The 15,397-nt window shown below is 35.2% G+C and overlaps 1 protein-coding gene across 1 annotated transcript; it reads left to right on the top strand.

The window, feature by feature from the left end:
• The first annotated feature begins 11,967 nt into the window (after window positions 1-11,967).
• Window positions 11,968-12,888, top strand: LOC105996987 (olfactory receptor 2W3-like). Its single transcript, XM_013031252.1, has one exon. It carries the CDS (start codon window positions 11,968-11,970, stop codon window positions 12,886-12,888), a length of 921 nt encoding a protein of 306 aa, XP_012886706.1.
• Window positions 12,889-15,397: the final 2,509 nt, after the last annotated feature.

The raw sequence follows: 15,397 nt of genomic DNA, 5'->3' as shown, positions 1-15,397 counted from the left end.
GCAAGAGATGTGAGATATACTAAATTATAAAATCTTAGGTAAAATAAATTTTCCAAATATATATATATATATATATATACTGCTAATAAGTTCAATTAATTGGATATTTTAACTGTGGATACATACAGTTAATTTTTTCTAAAGTTAATATGAATCAATCATAAGTACACAATCTGGATAAATATTTTTAATATATATTTTTATTGTAAAGATACTGTACAAAGGGGCTACATTTACATGAGTCAGGTAATGAGTACATTTCCTCCCTACCTTTGTTACCCCATCCTTTGTTTTTCCCCTACCATCCCTTATCTCTCTACCTCCCCAACTTCTCCCCCCTCTCCCCAAGCTGTAAAGTTCATTTTCAACATAGTATCTTGTACATCTCATTGTTACAATAGATCAACCTGTATCCTTATTTCAGCATTTTAATTTTTCTTCCCCTCCCCAAATTAGAAAAATGTATATCAGGATGTGGGGCACCTGAATCAAATACAGTGAAAATAAGGGTTATACCATGGGGGAAGAACATACAAAAGAAACAAAAAATTACACAGTACATTATAAGTACATTAAAAATAACAGCAACAAAGATAAAACCTCTTGTGTCCATATCTTGGGATTCATTTTACTTAGAACATCATCGTATATGGCCAGATGTACCTTTCCTTCTGGTCTTAGACATATACTAGTTATTGCAAATAAGGGAAAGATCTGGGTAAATATTAAAGTGTCTGGTACAGATAAGAAATAAAAATATGGTATCCATTTTTTAAAACAATGTACTTAAACTTTACGGTAGTCAACGAAGGAATAAGACAGATGTAATAAAAATTGGCTCTAAAAATGAAAAAAATATATAAGAAGAAGAAAAATATTGAAATAACTGCAAATAGAGACAAAATTTGCTTCTTCTCTTGTAGGAGAGAGAAGGCAATTTAATTTCTTTTGGAGAGGAATGATTTGTAGTAATTGACAATTATTTTATAAGGCTATCAGTTATTAAAAATATATACAAAGTTGCAAAATACTTGCCTTAGAATCACAATCAGATAAGTGAGAGAGTGTCCTCTAGAGTTTAGACAATACACACAAGCTAAACCATGTTTGAACACTAATGAAAGGAAATGATTATTTTCACAGGTGATAGAATGTAGTTTAGGACATTTGTCCAAGGCCCTGTGTTCAGTCCCCAGTATAACAAAAAATCACTTTGGGATTCCAAAGTGCTGTGTATTATCCACAAATTTTAATTAATATTGTCTTTGCTAAAGTGTTTGGATCATACACAACTCACTCAATTATCAGCCCTAGTTTCATTTTCTTCACTTATTTGTACAATTCTTAAGTAGGCTGGATATGCTACAACCCATATGAGAGAATTCTCAAAAACTTAATATCTATTAATTTACTTTAACTGTTCATACTATAATATCACCCATTCCCATCACCCATTGTCTCTGGTGATCAGCCCAAATACAACATATTAGCAAAATTGTCTATGTGTATTATTTGATTTATAATTATTTTATTTCCTTTTAACTTATGCATGTAAATGCCACCTTTTCTACTTGATGCTTTATGTTTATGTATTTTACATGTTGCCAATTAGATTCCAAGTTGCTCAGTGGGAAGAACCATTCACTTCTTTAAACATTATGCTAGGTATTAAATTATTATTGAAGTGTCCTATAGCTACTAAGTGATCAGTAATAGCTGGTGTGGTTATCACTGTTAAATTACTAATTATACCCAGAAGTTATTGTTTCATGTTTAATTAGTGTCATAATCTTTAATCTTCAAAATTACAAGTTAATCTACCAAAATATCCTCTCAGTATAAGTCTGTGGCCAAACTATTTTTTATTGTTATTATAAAGGCGATGTCCAGAGGGGTTAAAGTTACATAAATCAGGTGAGCGCATTTCTTTTTTGGACAATGTCACCCTTTCCCTCATCTCCCCAGTTTTGCCCTCTTATTTGCACCCACAAGTTGTATAGTTCATTTTTAACATAGTGTCTAGTGAGTACCGCTGCTGCATTCTGCTGCAAAATTTTATACAGTTCTTTTTCATTTAATGTAAACTTTTTGAAAAATAAAGAAAAAAAATCATTGAGGAATCTTCATGGGTATGAAAAACCATCCCCAGATTTTTTTTAGAGTACTAATAAAATATTTTATTAACAAAATCTGAAATATGTGTACACCAAAATAAAAGTGATGACAAATGTCTAAAGATCTGCAAAGAATGTACACCACATGATTTTGTTTCTAACACTTTATATAAAAACTGTATTATAAATTCAAAAGTAAACCTATTTGAATACTAACACTAACACTATTCGTATAAAGAAACTCAACAGTAGTAAAATACAAAGACAGAAATGTTTAGTTTCATCCCCAGATTTTTGAAATCATTTTTCCCTAACTGTACATTACAAACTCAGTAGAAATGGCCATGAATTCTATCACAGATTATTGGAGGAGGTTGGAGGCTCTTTAGTTTGAGAAAAGGATATTTTGCTCTTCCCATTATATAGCTTGCTTGTAAGCAATGCCTTCCTAACCCTCATTTCAACATTTCTTGTTATACATTTTCCATGACCAACTGATTTCTGAAGCTGGTGTAAACAATTTCAAACAAAACTTATATGAGTGGTGTAATAGATGTATTAAATCATAAGTATGTTGGAAAATTAGAGGAAGGCTGTGATAAATGCCAGTTGGGATTATATTGATATAATACCAATTTATAGGCAAAATGGAAATTAGTTTAAATCAATGTATTGTGATATGCTGGTGGAAATGCTTTAAATAAGTATTACTTTTTTCTGATACACAACTACAAATATTTTTCAAGGCAACAGAGATTTAAGTTAGCTGGCATCTAATGTTACTCTTATAATTATGTATATCCTTCTCACATAAACCTGGTGCTGTCCAAACGGTTTCACTTCTTTTCTTTTATATTTTTAAAGCAAATATCAATTGTAATTTAATATCTTTAAAAAGGTATCATTCATTTTGCATATTCTTTATTGTACTGAATATTTATCTCAAAATAGTATACTGGAAGTATTTTTTGACTTAAAAATGTTCTATTAGTCTTAAAATCTGACTAAAACAATTAATAAAGATAAAACAGAAAAAGAATATGAAGGTCATATCTGCTCTAAAGTAAATTATTACTTTTGTATATATTTTTATTGTAAAGATACTGTACTCTAAATTATTATCCTGTAGCATATTCCTTTTTTATTGTCAGCTGTGGAGCTTGAACTCAGGGACTAGAAACTTGTTCTTGAGTTCTCTTGCTCAAGATTAGCACTCTACCACAAATCTACTTCCAGTTTTCTGGTGGTTAATTGGAGATAAGAGTCTCATGGACTTTCCTGCCCGGGGTGACTTTAAACCTCTATCCTCAGATCTCAGCCTCCTGACTAGATAGGATTATAGGCATGAGCCACCAGCACCAGACTTCATCTTCTTTAATCTTAGTATAGTACTCTCTATAAATAAGTGCAGGGCTTTTCATAATACAATATTGCATTCTACTGCAATACCAAAAAAATCATTTTATTGGACTTCATAATTTTTTAATATCTTAAATAATTTTTAAAAAAGGATAAACTAATTCAAACCTCCTACTGCAATGTTTTATAGTATTAAAGGATTCTTACTATAAAGTTGTCACTAAAATGAATGACCAATGTGAAAAATACCAGTCACAAGGCTTACTAAAATAAGTCAGAAAAAAGTGGATAGTTCACAAAACTCCACAAAGACATAGTTATTCACAGCCAGTCTGTATGAAATTAATTTATAGGAAAGTTTACATAAGAAGGATATTTACTTTTTGAGGACAAAAATTAACTTCTATTTTCTTGTTGGAAGTGACAATATTTACCATGTGCTAGTAGCTTACACTTGTAATTTTAGCTACTCAGGAAGCTGAGATTTGAGGGTCATGGTTCAAAGTCAGATTGGGCAGGAAAGTCTGTGAGACTCTTATCTCTAATTAACCACCAAAAACCTAGAAGCAGAGTTGTAGCTCAAGTGGGAAAGTGCCAGTCTTGAGCAAAAAGAAAAAAAAAGAGAAAAAGAAAAAAATGTCAACATTTCTTTTTAAATCTTCTGATGTATATAATTAGTAGTTTCTTTTATCAGTATGTTTTTATTGTAAAAGGGGTTAAAGTTACATGAGTAAGGTAATGAATACATTTCCTATCCATCATTATTGCTTCCTCTTTTGTTTTTCCCCTATCATCCCTTCCTTTCCACCTCCCCAACTACTCCCTCCCATTAATAGTTTCTGAAATTTAAAATTTTGATTTGGTCTCTGAAAAAAAAGGGCCTTTATCTCTTTACCTTAAACTTCCTTCCATAAATTCTAATGTCATCAAATAGTGTTATTGTCATATACAACTTTATATTAAAGGATTATAGCAGCCTTCGTTGAAAATGTTTTCTGAAGATCCTCTAAAAGGGTAATTATAGAACTGTAAAATAAAGAATTTATTCTGTGACATCAGACACAGGCTTACATAATAAAATTAAATGTTGAATTGTTGGGATTCTTCTGAATGAGAAGTCTTGCTACTTTCCTTATGGGATTTTTTTCTACTTTCAAATAAACTTCCTCTGTTTATCATTTAGAAATGTTTGATTAGAATGTTTTAGTAAAGTAATATAATTTTATTAAGAAATATACATGAGAACATTAAGAATATAAACTTCTAAAATGTGTACCTGTAGCAAATTTATTAACTGGGAAGTTAAGTATTTAAAGATATATGTTCTTGCTGGGTATCATGGTTCATACCTAGAATTATAGTTACTCAGGAGCCTGAGATAAGGATTGTGAAAGAAGGACATCTTATTGGTTTCTAACCAATAAGAAGCTGGGTGGAGTGATTTATGTATGTCATTGTAGCTATATACTAAGCATAAATAGGAGGATCATGACTCCAGCCAGACTGGGCATAAATGTAAGACCCTATTTGTAAACTAACAAAAGCAAAAGAACTAGAGAAATATCTCCAGTAGTAGAGACATTATTACTGGCTCAAGTAGTAGAGCTTCTTTCTGACAAAGGCTAGGCCCTGAGTTCAAATACCAGTACCACCCAAAAAAGATAGTACATTCTTTCCAAAATTATGTATTGATACTCAGTCAAAATGAAATAGGAATTTTTGTAGATGTTCACTACATGTTCTTAACATTTACATGAAAATGCAATAAGCCAGTAAATCAGAAATAATGGAGAGGGGGACTAAATGGGGTGGAGGGGGGAGGTGGGTCAGGCCTGTAACCCTAGCTATGCAGGAGACTGAGATCTGAGGATTGCCATTTGAAGCCAGCCCAGGCAGGAAAGTCTTTGAGACTGGAACTGGAGTTGTGGCTCAAAGTGGTAGGACTCTAACCTTGAGCATAAAAGCTCCAGGAGAGAACCCAGGCCCTGAGTTCAAGCCCCATGACCAACAACAACAACAACAAATTCTATTGGAAAGATAAATAAACTGGACAGAACAGAGAATCCAGAAATGGATGTTGTATTCATTTAATTTATTTTTAATGTCACTAAAGCAATTCAATGATTTTGTAGAGTTGGTTACTGAAACAATATCCTTGGCCTTATCTTGTACTATGAACATAAATTAAATTGAGATGAGTCAGAATTAAATGTGAATGCTAAACTTGGGAAGTTTCATTCTTGTTATTTATCAATGCATAACAACTCCACATTGTAGAGTGGTAAAAATAATTATTTCCTAAGTTATGAGTATGTGTGCTATGGATTTATGGATTTGGCACTGTGAAGATTTCTCATTTCTGTTCCATAACGTTTGGAACCTCAGCTCGGATGGCTTGATAAGGCTGAAAATGTCTGTGACCGCTTATCTGTGGCTACCCATCTGCATCTCCCCATAGCATTTAGGGACTAAAATATCTGAGATGATACTTTGCTCATGTCACGGATGCATGTCCTGACATAGTTAAAATGTGAGTACTAGTACCGTTAAGGTGGTCTCAGGGTACCTAAACTCAATGTCAATTTACAAATAATGGGAGCAGAGGTTTTGGATAAAAGAAAGCTAAAGATTAATTGATTTTGCCAGACAGAATTTGGATAACATGAGCGTTATGTCAAAGAAAAGTATAGTCTTACAGGGGGTAGTGGTGGTGGCGTTTAGGTTTTAAAGAAGAGCCCAGAAGCCTGGAGTTTCCATTTCTTGCACCACAGACCAAATGGCATGTTATCAATATAGGAAATAACACAACGTTTATGAGGACACTCTTCCTGCCCATGATCACTTGGATATTTATCATGCAAGGATATAATATCATTCAAGGGCCATACAAAATTATCAATACAGGCCTATGGCCATGGGCAGCACTAAAAGCAAAGAGCAGCATACGCGTCTTGTCTTGTCATGTACCAAATGATTTTGAGGGTTTTATATGGCCTATTAGAGGGCACTCCCCACCCCTGAATGGTCAAGGTCCTTTTTTGCTCTAAAATCACTGAAGAAAACATGTTAATATAGCTCTAAAACAAACTGTAAATGATGTGTGATGTTATTTACACCAAGTGAAGGCAAACTGCCTCTGTCATTATGAATGAGCATTGTTGATAAGAATGAATTCTTAGTAAGCATTAAGAACCAGCGTTTGAAATCTTTAGAGAGCCTAAAAAGTGAAACAAAACTTCCAGCATCTAAAAGAATCCCAATTTTTTTTTTGAATGATCGCCAGGTTGGCAAAGCCTCCTTGGCCTTCATGATGAGCCAAAAGATAGATGAATCTCACCCCAAGCAATCTTTCCCTTCCCCAACCTTCATCTAGTATACTCAAAGTCTAAAAGAAGCACAGATATTAGAAGTTTGCTTTATGTCCCACTGGTCTTCCGTTCTGGACAGAACTGCAAACTTGCCTAATTGCTTCAATGTTTCATGTATTCCCAAAGGCTTCCGTGAAGAGACGCTTCCATTCTGAGACGCTTAGTAAAAAAAAAAAAAAAAATTAAAGTATAAATTGTCTTTACTACTTCAGAATAGTTCTTTAGATGTCTGAGGATCTTCTCTCAGACTCTGGTGTGCCATACCTCAAGATGAATTCACTGGTGGAAAATGTGCCAGTTTAACAGAGATCCTGCTATACTGTGTTTCACCTCCATACAAGTTTGGGAAGAAAGTGACTTCCAGTCAACTTATAGATGAAATCATATATTTCTTTGGTGAGCAGTTCTTCTCTTACACTGGTCACTTTGTTTTTTTTTTTTTTTACACTGGTCACTTTGTAAGATTAAGTTATATAAATTCAGAAGTAACTTACCAAATGACATTACACTGACCAACTTTCTAGAATTAAAACTAGCAATCAGAAGAGAGAAATGGAAGAAAAAAATAGTAAGAAAAGAAGAACTAGGACAAAAGTAAATTCCAATATGTTCTTACAGATAGTTTAAGTGGAAGTAATATGCTAATTATTTGTTATTTTTAAAAAATATTATTCTTACTCTCATTTATCTCTTAAGCAAAATATTTGACTAGTAACAGCTAGTGTTAGAAAATGAGTTTGTTTTCCTGTAAAGTACCTAAGAAACATAGAGTACTAGAAATAATTATATATAAAAAAGGAATACTACAATGGAAACTATTTTCAATATAGTTGATAATAGAAACAAGCTAGAAAATTATTTGTTAAAACATGTAGACAAATGAAGGACAAAAACAAAATTTATGCTTATGAAATTTCAGGCCATCAGCTTTCAAGCTCCTGGATACTCATACAGAAGTTCTATCAAACTTAAAGAATTCCACATATGTACCAGCTATGAAATATGACATCAGAAACATAGTTATAATAAAATTCTTCAGCTTTCATTCTTTGTGATGTTCAGATATTTACAGAAGCCTTGTGTTTACATGTAAATTGTATGAATGAAATATAGTTTTAAATATTTCCTTTGGTTTAGAATACTGTAAAAATTATTTTGAAAAAGGAAAGCTTTCAGACATTTGAAACAGTCCATCAACAATAACTCAGATTCATCACACTGGATAAAATTCCTATCAAGTAAGAGTTTTGTTTTTGTTTTTTTTTGGGGGGGGTCCAGTCGTGGGGCCTGAACTCTGGGCCTGGGTGCTGTCCTTCAGCTCTTCAGCTCAAGGCTAGCGCTCTACCACTTGAGCCACAGCTCCACTTCCGGCTTTTTTTTTCTTTTTTGCTTAGGTGGTGCTGAGGAATCGAACCCAGGGCCTCAGGCATGCAAGGCAAGCGCTCTACCACTGAGCCAACTTCCCAGCCCCTCAAGTAAGAGTTTTACCAACTCAAGCCAAACTAAAATTACGTTCTTACATTGATATTGGGGAAATTCTCTGGTTTTATTTTATCATTTTTCTCTAAGCATGGATTGATATAACCATTTCTTCATAATAGTCTCCATTTGGAGAATATATTATCTACCTTCAACAGATTTAACTTTTAACAGAACTTTCTGTGTACTTCATTTTATCTGGTGACTCTATCTTAAAACATAAAATACTAAACCCGTTAGTAAGATAAATTGTTTCCTAAATATTTCTATCCATCTATAGATTGTACTGTTGTGATTCATGACTAATTGGATTTTTTAAAAAATTTCTTAAAGATTGAAAATTTTCCTGAAGATCAACCAATAACACGTGTGTGCATGCCCATACACACAGTGACAATTAATGATACAGATGTTCTTTTACCTAACTGATTTGTTCCTTATAAGGTCCTGCAGAAACAATATACTTACTTAGCCCCCAAATTAAGTTCATTATTACCCTTAAGTTAAATGTTTTCATTTTCTTTCCTTGTGCTCACGTTTGACAATGCCCCATAAACTTGAAGACCTTGTATCGTCACTCTCCTGCCTTTTGCCTAATAAATCTCCCAGGGCTGGGAATTCTCTTTCCAGCATGGCTTGCCAATAAGTACACCCTGTTTATGACAGTTATCAATCTATAGAAAATTGTTATCATTTCTTTTCTTTTCTTCTTTCTGTCTTTTTTGGCCAGTTCTGGGACTTGAACTCTGGACCTGGCTCTGTCTCTGAGCTTCTTTGTCTCTACCACTTGAGCCATAGAGCTGTTTCTGACTTTTTCTGAATTGTTTATTGGAGATAAGCGTCTCACAGACTTTTCCTGCTGGGCTATCTTCGAATCATGATCCTCAGATCTCAGCCTCCAGAGTAACTAGGATTACAGGTCTGAGCCACCAGCATCCAGCTCATTTCTTGATTAGATTACTGCTGTGGTTTTAGGTTTATCATTGTAACCAGAATAAGTTCTAAATTCCAAATCCAATAATGCAGCTACTCTACATCACTCAGTATGACTCATTACTTTGTATGGAAAGACCAAACTCCTTAACATGAGCTACAAGGCTGTGTATATACTAATCTTTACTACGTGGTCAGGTTGAGTGAATACCATTCCTTCATCACATTCCATAACACTAAGTTTTTTCAACTTTTCCCTGAACCATACCTTTTCTCAGCTGGGTTTCTCATTATAAAACATGTGTCTTTGCTGGGTGCTAGTGGCTCACACGTGTAACCTTAGCTTTTGAAGCCAGATCCAGCAAAAAAAAGTCTATGAGACTCTTATCTCCAATAAACCACTCAGAAAAAGTCAGAAATGATGCTGTGGCTCAAGTGGTAGAGCACTAGCCTTGAGCCAAAGAAGATTTCACTTCTTGTAAGAACACATCCCTTATCTCCTGTATGTCAAGTAAGTAACTCATATATCTCTATATTCCTCCCAATCATATGGTATATTTTCTACCATAGTTGTCTCCTACTCCTTCCTCCCCCCTTCCTCCTCCTCCTCCTCCTTCTCTTTTTCCTCCTCTTCCTTTTTCTGTTTGTGTTTGTTGGTCCTGGGGCTCGAAATTAGGTCCTGGGTACTGTCCCTAAACTTTATGCCCAAGGCTAGTACTCTACTACTTGAAGCACAGCTCCACTTCCAGTTTTTGAGGGGTTTGTTTTATTTTGTTAGTGCTTAATTGGAGTGGAATCTCATGGACTTTCCTGCCTGGCTGGCTTTGACCCACAGTCCTTAGATGTCAGTCTCTTGAGTAGCTAGGATTACAGACCTGAGACACTGCATCCTGTGTCTATTCTTCCTTTAATCATACACTATACTATATATAATCTCTGCAAAGGTAAGGATAATCTATACCTTGTTTGACATATAGTTCACACAGTGTCAACTATATACAATGAACACATGTTTTATTTTTCCCAAAATTTTCTCTGATTAATATTCCTACAACTGACTAAACTGTTAGACTAGAGTGGAAAAGTGAATTATTTTTTTAATTATTTCTAATTTAAAAATTAAGCAGGGTGCTTATGGTTCCCATCTATAATCCTAGTTACCCAGGAGGGTAAAATCTGAGGATCAGGGTTCTAAGCCAGCCCATTCAGGATTCTTACCTTTAATAAACCACCAAAAATCCAAAAGTGGAGCTGTAGTTCAGGTGGTAGTGTGCTAGCCTTAAGACAAAAAATCTCAGGGACAACACTCAGGGAACCTGAGTTCAAGCCTCACAACTGACACACAAAAGAAGAAAAAAAATAAAAAGAGGTTTCTGTGGAAAAAAATAATTTAAAAAACAGAAAGATAAGCAATGTTATTTGTTGCTGAGGGATGAGCTATAGCAGAGAGAAGAGAAATAAGATGATAAAAGTGCAAATATGGTCAGTACTGGAATCAGCACTAAGTGTCAATCAAACTTATTTGGGAAACTTATAGTCTTTTAAAGTTCAACATATGAAGACCTAGATGTTTGCCTCACAGCAAAATCCAATTCAAAAGCATAATTATCAACAGCTCTCAAAAAAACAAAAAATAAATAAAATACCTAACTGTGATATTTCATAATGTTTGAATTTTACAATGTGATGAGTATACATTTTTCAGAAGGTAAGATAATTTTTGACAAAAGATAAGGCAGAATATATTATTTTAGTAGACTTATATACTGTTATGGATTCAACTATTGAATAAAAATGGGAAGGTTGTACCTTTTAATCCAATTAAATAAGCTATAGTCTTGCTTTCATTATATATAAAAGTCACTTTGGGGATTTACGGATGGACTTTTCTATGGTCCATGATATGCTAGCTCAATAACAAACAAGCAAACAAATCTCTAAATGCAGAGAGAGCTTATAAGCATCAAAAATTAGTCGGGCATGACAGTGTATGACTGTAATCCTACCTACTCAGGAGGCAGAGTTAGAAGAATTGTGATGAAAAGCCAGCTTAGGCAAAATGTGAGAGCCTATTTTTTTTTAATATACTAAAAAAGCAAAAAAAATGCTCGTGTCAGGCTCTGAGTTCAGTTCCTAGTATCACCACAAGAAAAACAATTCCTCTACCCTCCCTACCAATAGCTTCAAATTTAACCAATATAAGAGCTAGCCCTTCAGGTCAATCAGTTGCCATAAATTTCACAGAAAAGAGTTCAGTTCAGCAGACATATCCATAACCTTTAAAATGTAAGAAATATCTTAATGACCAGGGCCAGAAACTATTTAAATATATGATGACACAGCTATCGTATTGTCAGACAGACATTAGTAGTTTTTGTTACAGAACTTTACAAATCAGACTATTAAATTTTAGACATACTATATGTTTAGGGTATGTTAAATTACATTTCCAGTAGTAGTTGTTTTTGTAGTGTATATGCTTTTTCTGTTCTTTGTATGCATCTGTGTTATTTTTAATGTTTTATATCTAGAAAAGAAGTAAGTCAATAACAAGAGATATTCTACTCAAAATATGTAGGCTGTGTCTTCACAGAATACTAAAATATGCACAAGTATTTAATATTCTCCTTGTCCCTGTGTTCATCCTTAGTCTACTTCATTAAGAACACAGGTTCCTTTGGCTTTCTAAAGTCATCTGCTGATTATCTGCTGTCATGATCAACCAGAGCTGCCAGGATCAGTTCATCTTATTGGGTTTTTCAGATAGACCCAGGCTGGAACAGATCCTCTTCATATTTGTCCTCATCTTCTACCTAGTGACCTTAGTTGGCAACATCATCATTATTCTGGTCTCCCTCCTGGATCCTTGTCTCCGCACACCCATGTACTTCTTCCTCACTAATTTGTCCTTCCTTGATCTCTGCTTTACCACCAGTTCCATCCCACAGCTGCTTTTCAACTTAGGCAGTCAGAACAAAACCATCAGTTACATAGGCTGTGCGATCCAACTCTTCATGTTCCTGGGGCTGGGTGGCACAGAATGTGTTCTCTTGGCAGTCATGGCTTATGACCGTTTCACTGCGATCTGCAAGCCCCTTCACTATTCAGTCATTATGCACTCTCAGCTCTGCTGGAAATTGGTGTCTGTGGCTTGGGGGGTCGGACTTCTCAACTCCCTGGTTATGTCTCCTGTGACTATGAAGCTGCCGCGATGTGGGAGATGCCGGGTGAAGCATTTCCTGTGTGAGATGCCAGTTCTGATCAAAATTGCTTGTGTGGACACAGTCGCCGTGGAGAGCACTGTTTTCATCTTGTCAGTGATAATTGTGCTGGTGCCACTGTCTCTCATTCTCATCTCTTACAGCTACATTGCCCTAGCAGTATTGAGAATCAAGTCAGCCTCAGGAAGAAGGAAGGCTTTTAACACCTGTGGGTCCCACCTCACTGTAGTCTCCTTGTTTTATGGGAATATTATCTACATGTATATGCAACCAGGAAATACTTCTTCTCAGGACCAAGGGAAATTCCTTACCCTCTTCTACAACTTGGTGACCCCCATGTTAAACCCTGTCATCTACACACTGAGAAACAAGGATGTAAAGGGTGCATTGAAGAGGCTTATGTCTAAAAAATAAGGTCAAGTGACATTTCCTAAGGTTGATTCTTTCACTTCTTCAATAACAGGAAATAATTCTTAAAGTGGTGATTTAACATTTATTTAACTATATCTACCATCAGGAATGGGTCTTTGGACTATGTATTATAAAGTCTCAAATATGAATGCTGATAATTAGTTATATTATAGTTAAAATTTCATTCATATGATTCTTGGGCCTTACATACTAAATCCATTCTTGTTCCTTTCCAGTTAACCATAACTAAAATCCAACAAAACCATGAACTAGTGTTTCAGTACTATGGGTAAACTAACAGGAATTAGGCCTTGCTGGTAGTTCATGCAGTTGTCATTTTTAATCATGAAATGTTCAAATGGAATGCAAAAACATTTTTGCTTTTGAAATCTATAAACTGATGTAAAAGATAAATTGTTTGTGGGCCTAGACATCATTTATAATATAATTTTTTAGTTGAACTCTGCTTCACTGATCTACTACATATAAATTATCTGAAGACATTTTTTTTCAAATTCAAAACCCAGAAGTTCTACGTTTTAGTAAGTTGGAAATATGTAGCTTACAAAGCTCCTCATGTAATTCTAATATGGACTTATATTTTTAAAAAAAAGAAAAAGATAAATGAATTATTTTAAAATTTTTCATTTGAGACTAGAAAACACCATAAAATGGACTATAAATTCTAGACAAGAATTTAACATGTGTGTCTAAATATTTTAGGATGAGAATAAATCCTCCCACTTTATAAATATCAGCTTTACTTAAAGGATTATTAAAAGTGATGATCAGGCCAGGCACTGGTAGCTCACACCTCTAATCCAAGCTACTCAGGACTCTGGAATCTGCAGATGGTAGTTCAAAGCCAACCCAGGAGCCGGGCGCTGGTGGCTCACGCCTGTAATCCTAGCTACTCAGGAGGCTGAGATCTGAGAATCGCGGTTCAAAGCCAGCCGGGGCAGGAGAGACCGTGAGACTCCTATCTCCAATTATCCACCAGAAAACCGGAAGTAGCACTGTAGCTCAAGTGGTAGAGCGCTCGCCTCGAGCTGAAGAGCTGAGGGACAGCGCCCAAGCCCAGAGTTCAAGCCCCACGACCGACAAAAAAAAAAAAAAAAAGCCAACCCAGGCAGGAAAAATCTGTGATATTCATCTCCAATTAGTCACCAAAAAACTGAAAGTGGAGTTGTGGTTCGAGTGATAGTATGCTAGCTTTGAGCACAAAAGTTCAAAGTTAGCACTCAGGCCCTGACTTCAAGCCCCAGAAATGTCACACACACACACCCCACCCACCCCCACACACATATACTTGCAGTGACAATCATAAAAGCAAATATAAAAGATGTATGTCTGTGAATAGTTCTTCTAAGACTAATGAATATGCTTACTTTTAAATTGATTTTATAATATAAGGAAAGTCTCTTTATGTGGCAGCACTAAGTACTTATTTATCAGATTTGCACATGAATATTGGTTCTGTAAAACAAGCAAAATTAATGAGCTAATTAGACAACTAACCCCAAAATACATAAACTGTAAGTTCTGATCTACAGTCTCCACTGGAACACAAATAGAAAGGGGTCAACAGCTGATTTGCTTACGTTGTCAGCTGACCAAATGCTTTTTACAGTCCCATTATGCTGAATTAAGCAAATTGTCCAAAAGAGAACCTTACTCTCTTAGTTTAGATTTCTCATTCCTTGAGAAAAGAATCCCATGTGTACCTACTAACTATAGAGGTACATTAATTTATTGTATGTAGAATATATAGCAACACATCATATGTTGACCAAGTAAGTAAAATTAAACAATTCAGAGAAGAGCTCTAGCTTTCAACAGTTGACAATTGTTTTTGCAGTCATGGGGCTTGAACTTGAGGCCTCAACTCTATCCCTGAGCTGTGGTGGAGTTTTTGTTTTGTGTTTTAGGTTGTGTGTGTGTGTGTGTGTGTGTGTGTGTGTGTTTTCCTTAAGGTTGGCTCTCTACCACTCTGAGCCACAGTTCCACTTCTGTGGGGTTTTTTGTTGTTTTTTGTTTTGTTGTTGTTGTTGTTTTGTTTTGTTTGGCAGTTGTGGGGCTTAAATTCAGGGGCTAGGCACTGTCCCTGAGCTCTTTTGCTCAGGGCTAGTGCTCTACCACTTTGAGCTACAAATCTATTTTCAGTTCTTGAGTAATTAGTTGGAAGTGAGAGTCTCACTGGGACTTTTCAACCAGGTGTTGGCTTTGTTGCTTAAAGCTAGCATTCTACCACTTGAGCCACAACTCCACTTCTGGCTTTTTGGGTGTTTAATTGAAGCTAAGAGACTTAAGGGCTTTTCTGCCTGGGCTTTGAACTACAATCCTCAGATCACAGCTGCTGAGTAGGTAGGATTGCAGGCAATAACTATTAGCTCTTAACACCCTTCTGTTTTAATTAAAGATAAAAGTCTCATGGACTTTCCTGGCTGGGCTGGCTTTAAACTACAATTTTCAGATCTCAGCCTTCTGAGTAGCTAGGATTATAGGTGTAGGC

Source organism: Dipodomys ordii, unplaced genomic scaffold, assembly GCF_000151885.1.
Source record: "Dipodomys ordii isolate 6190 unplaced genomic scaffold, Dord_2.0 Scaffold138, whole genome shotgun sequence".
NCBI lineage: Eukaryota > Metazoa > Chordata > Mammalia > Rodentia > Heteromyidae > Dipodomys > Dipodomys ordii.
Note: the sequence above shows the minus strand (reverse complement) of the source record. Positions and strands in the feature narration are given on the sequence as shown.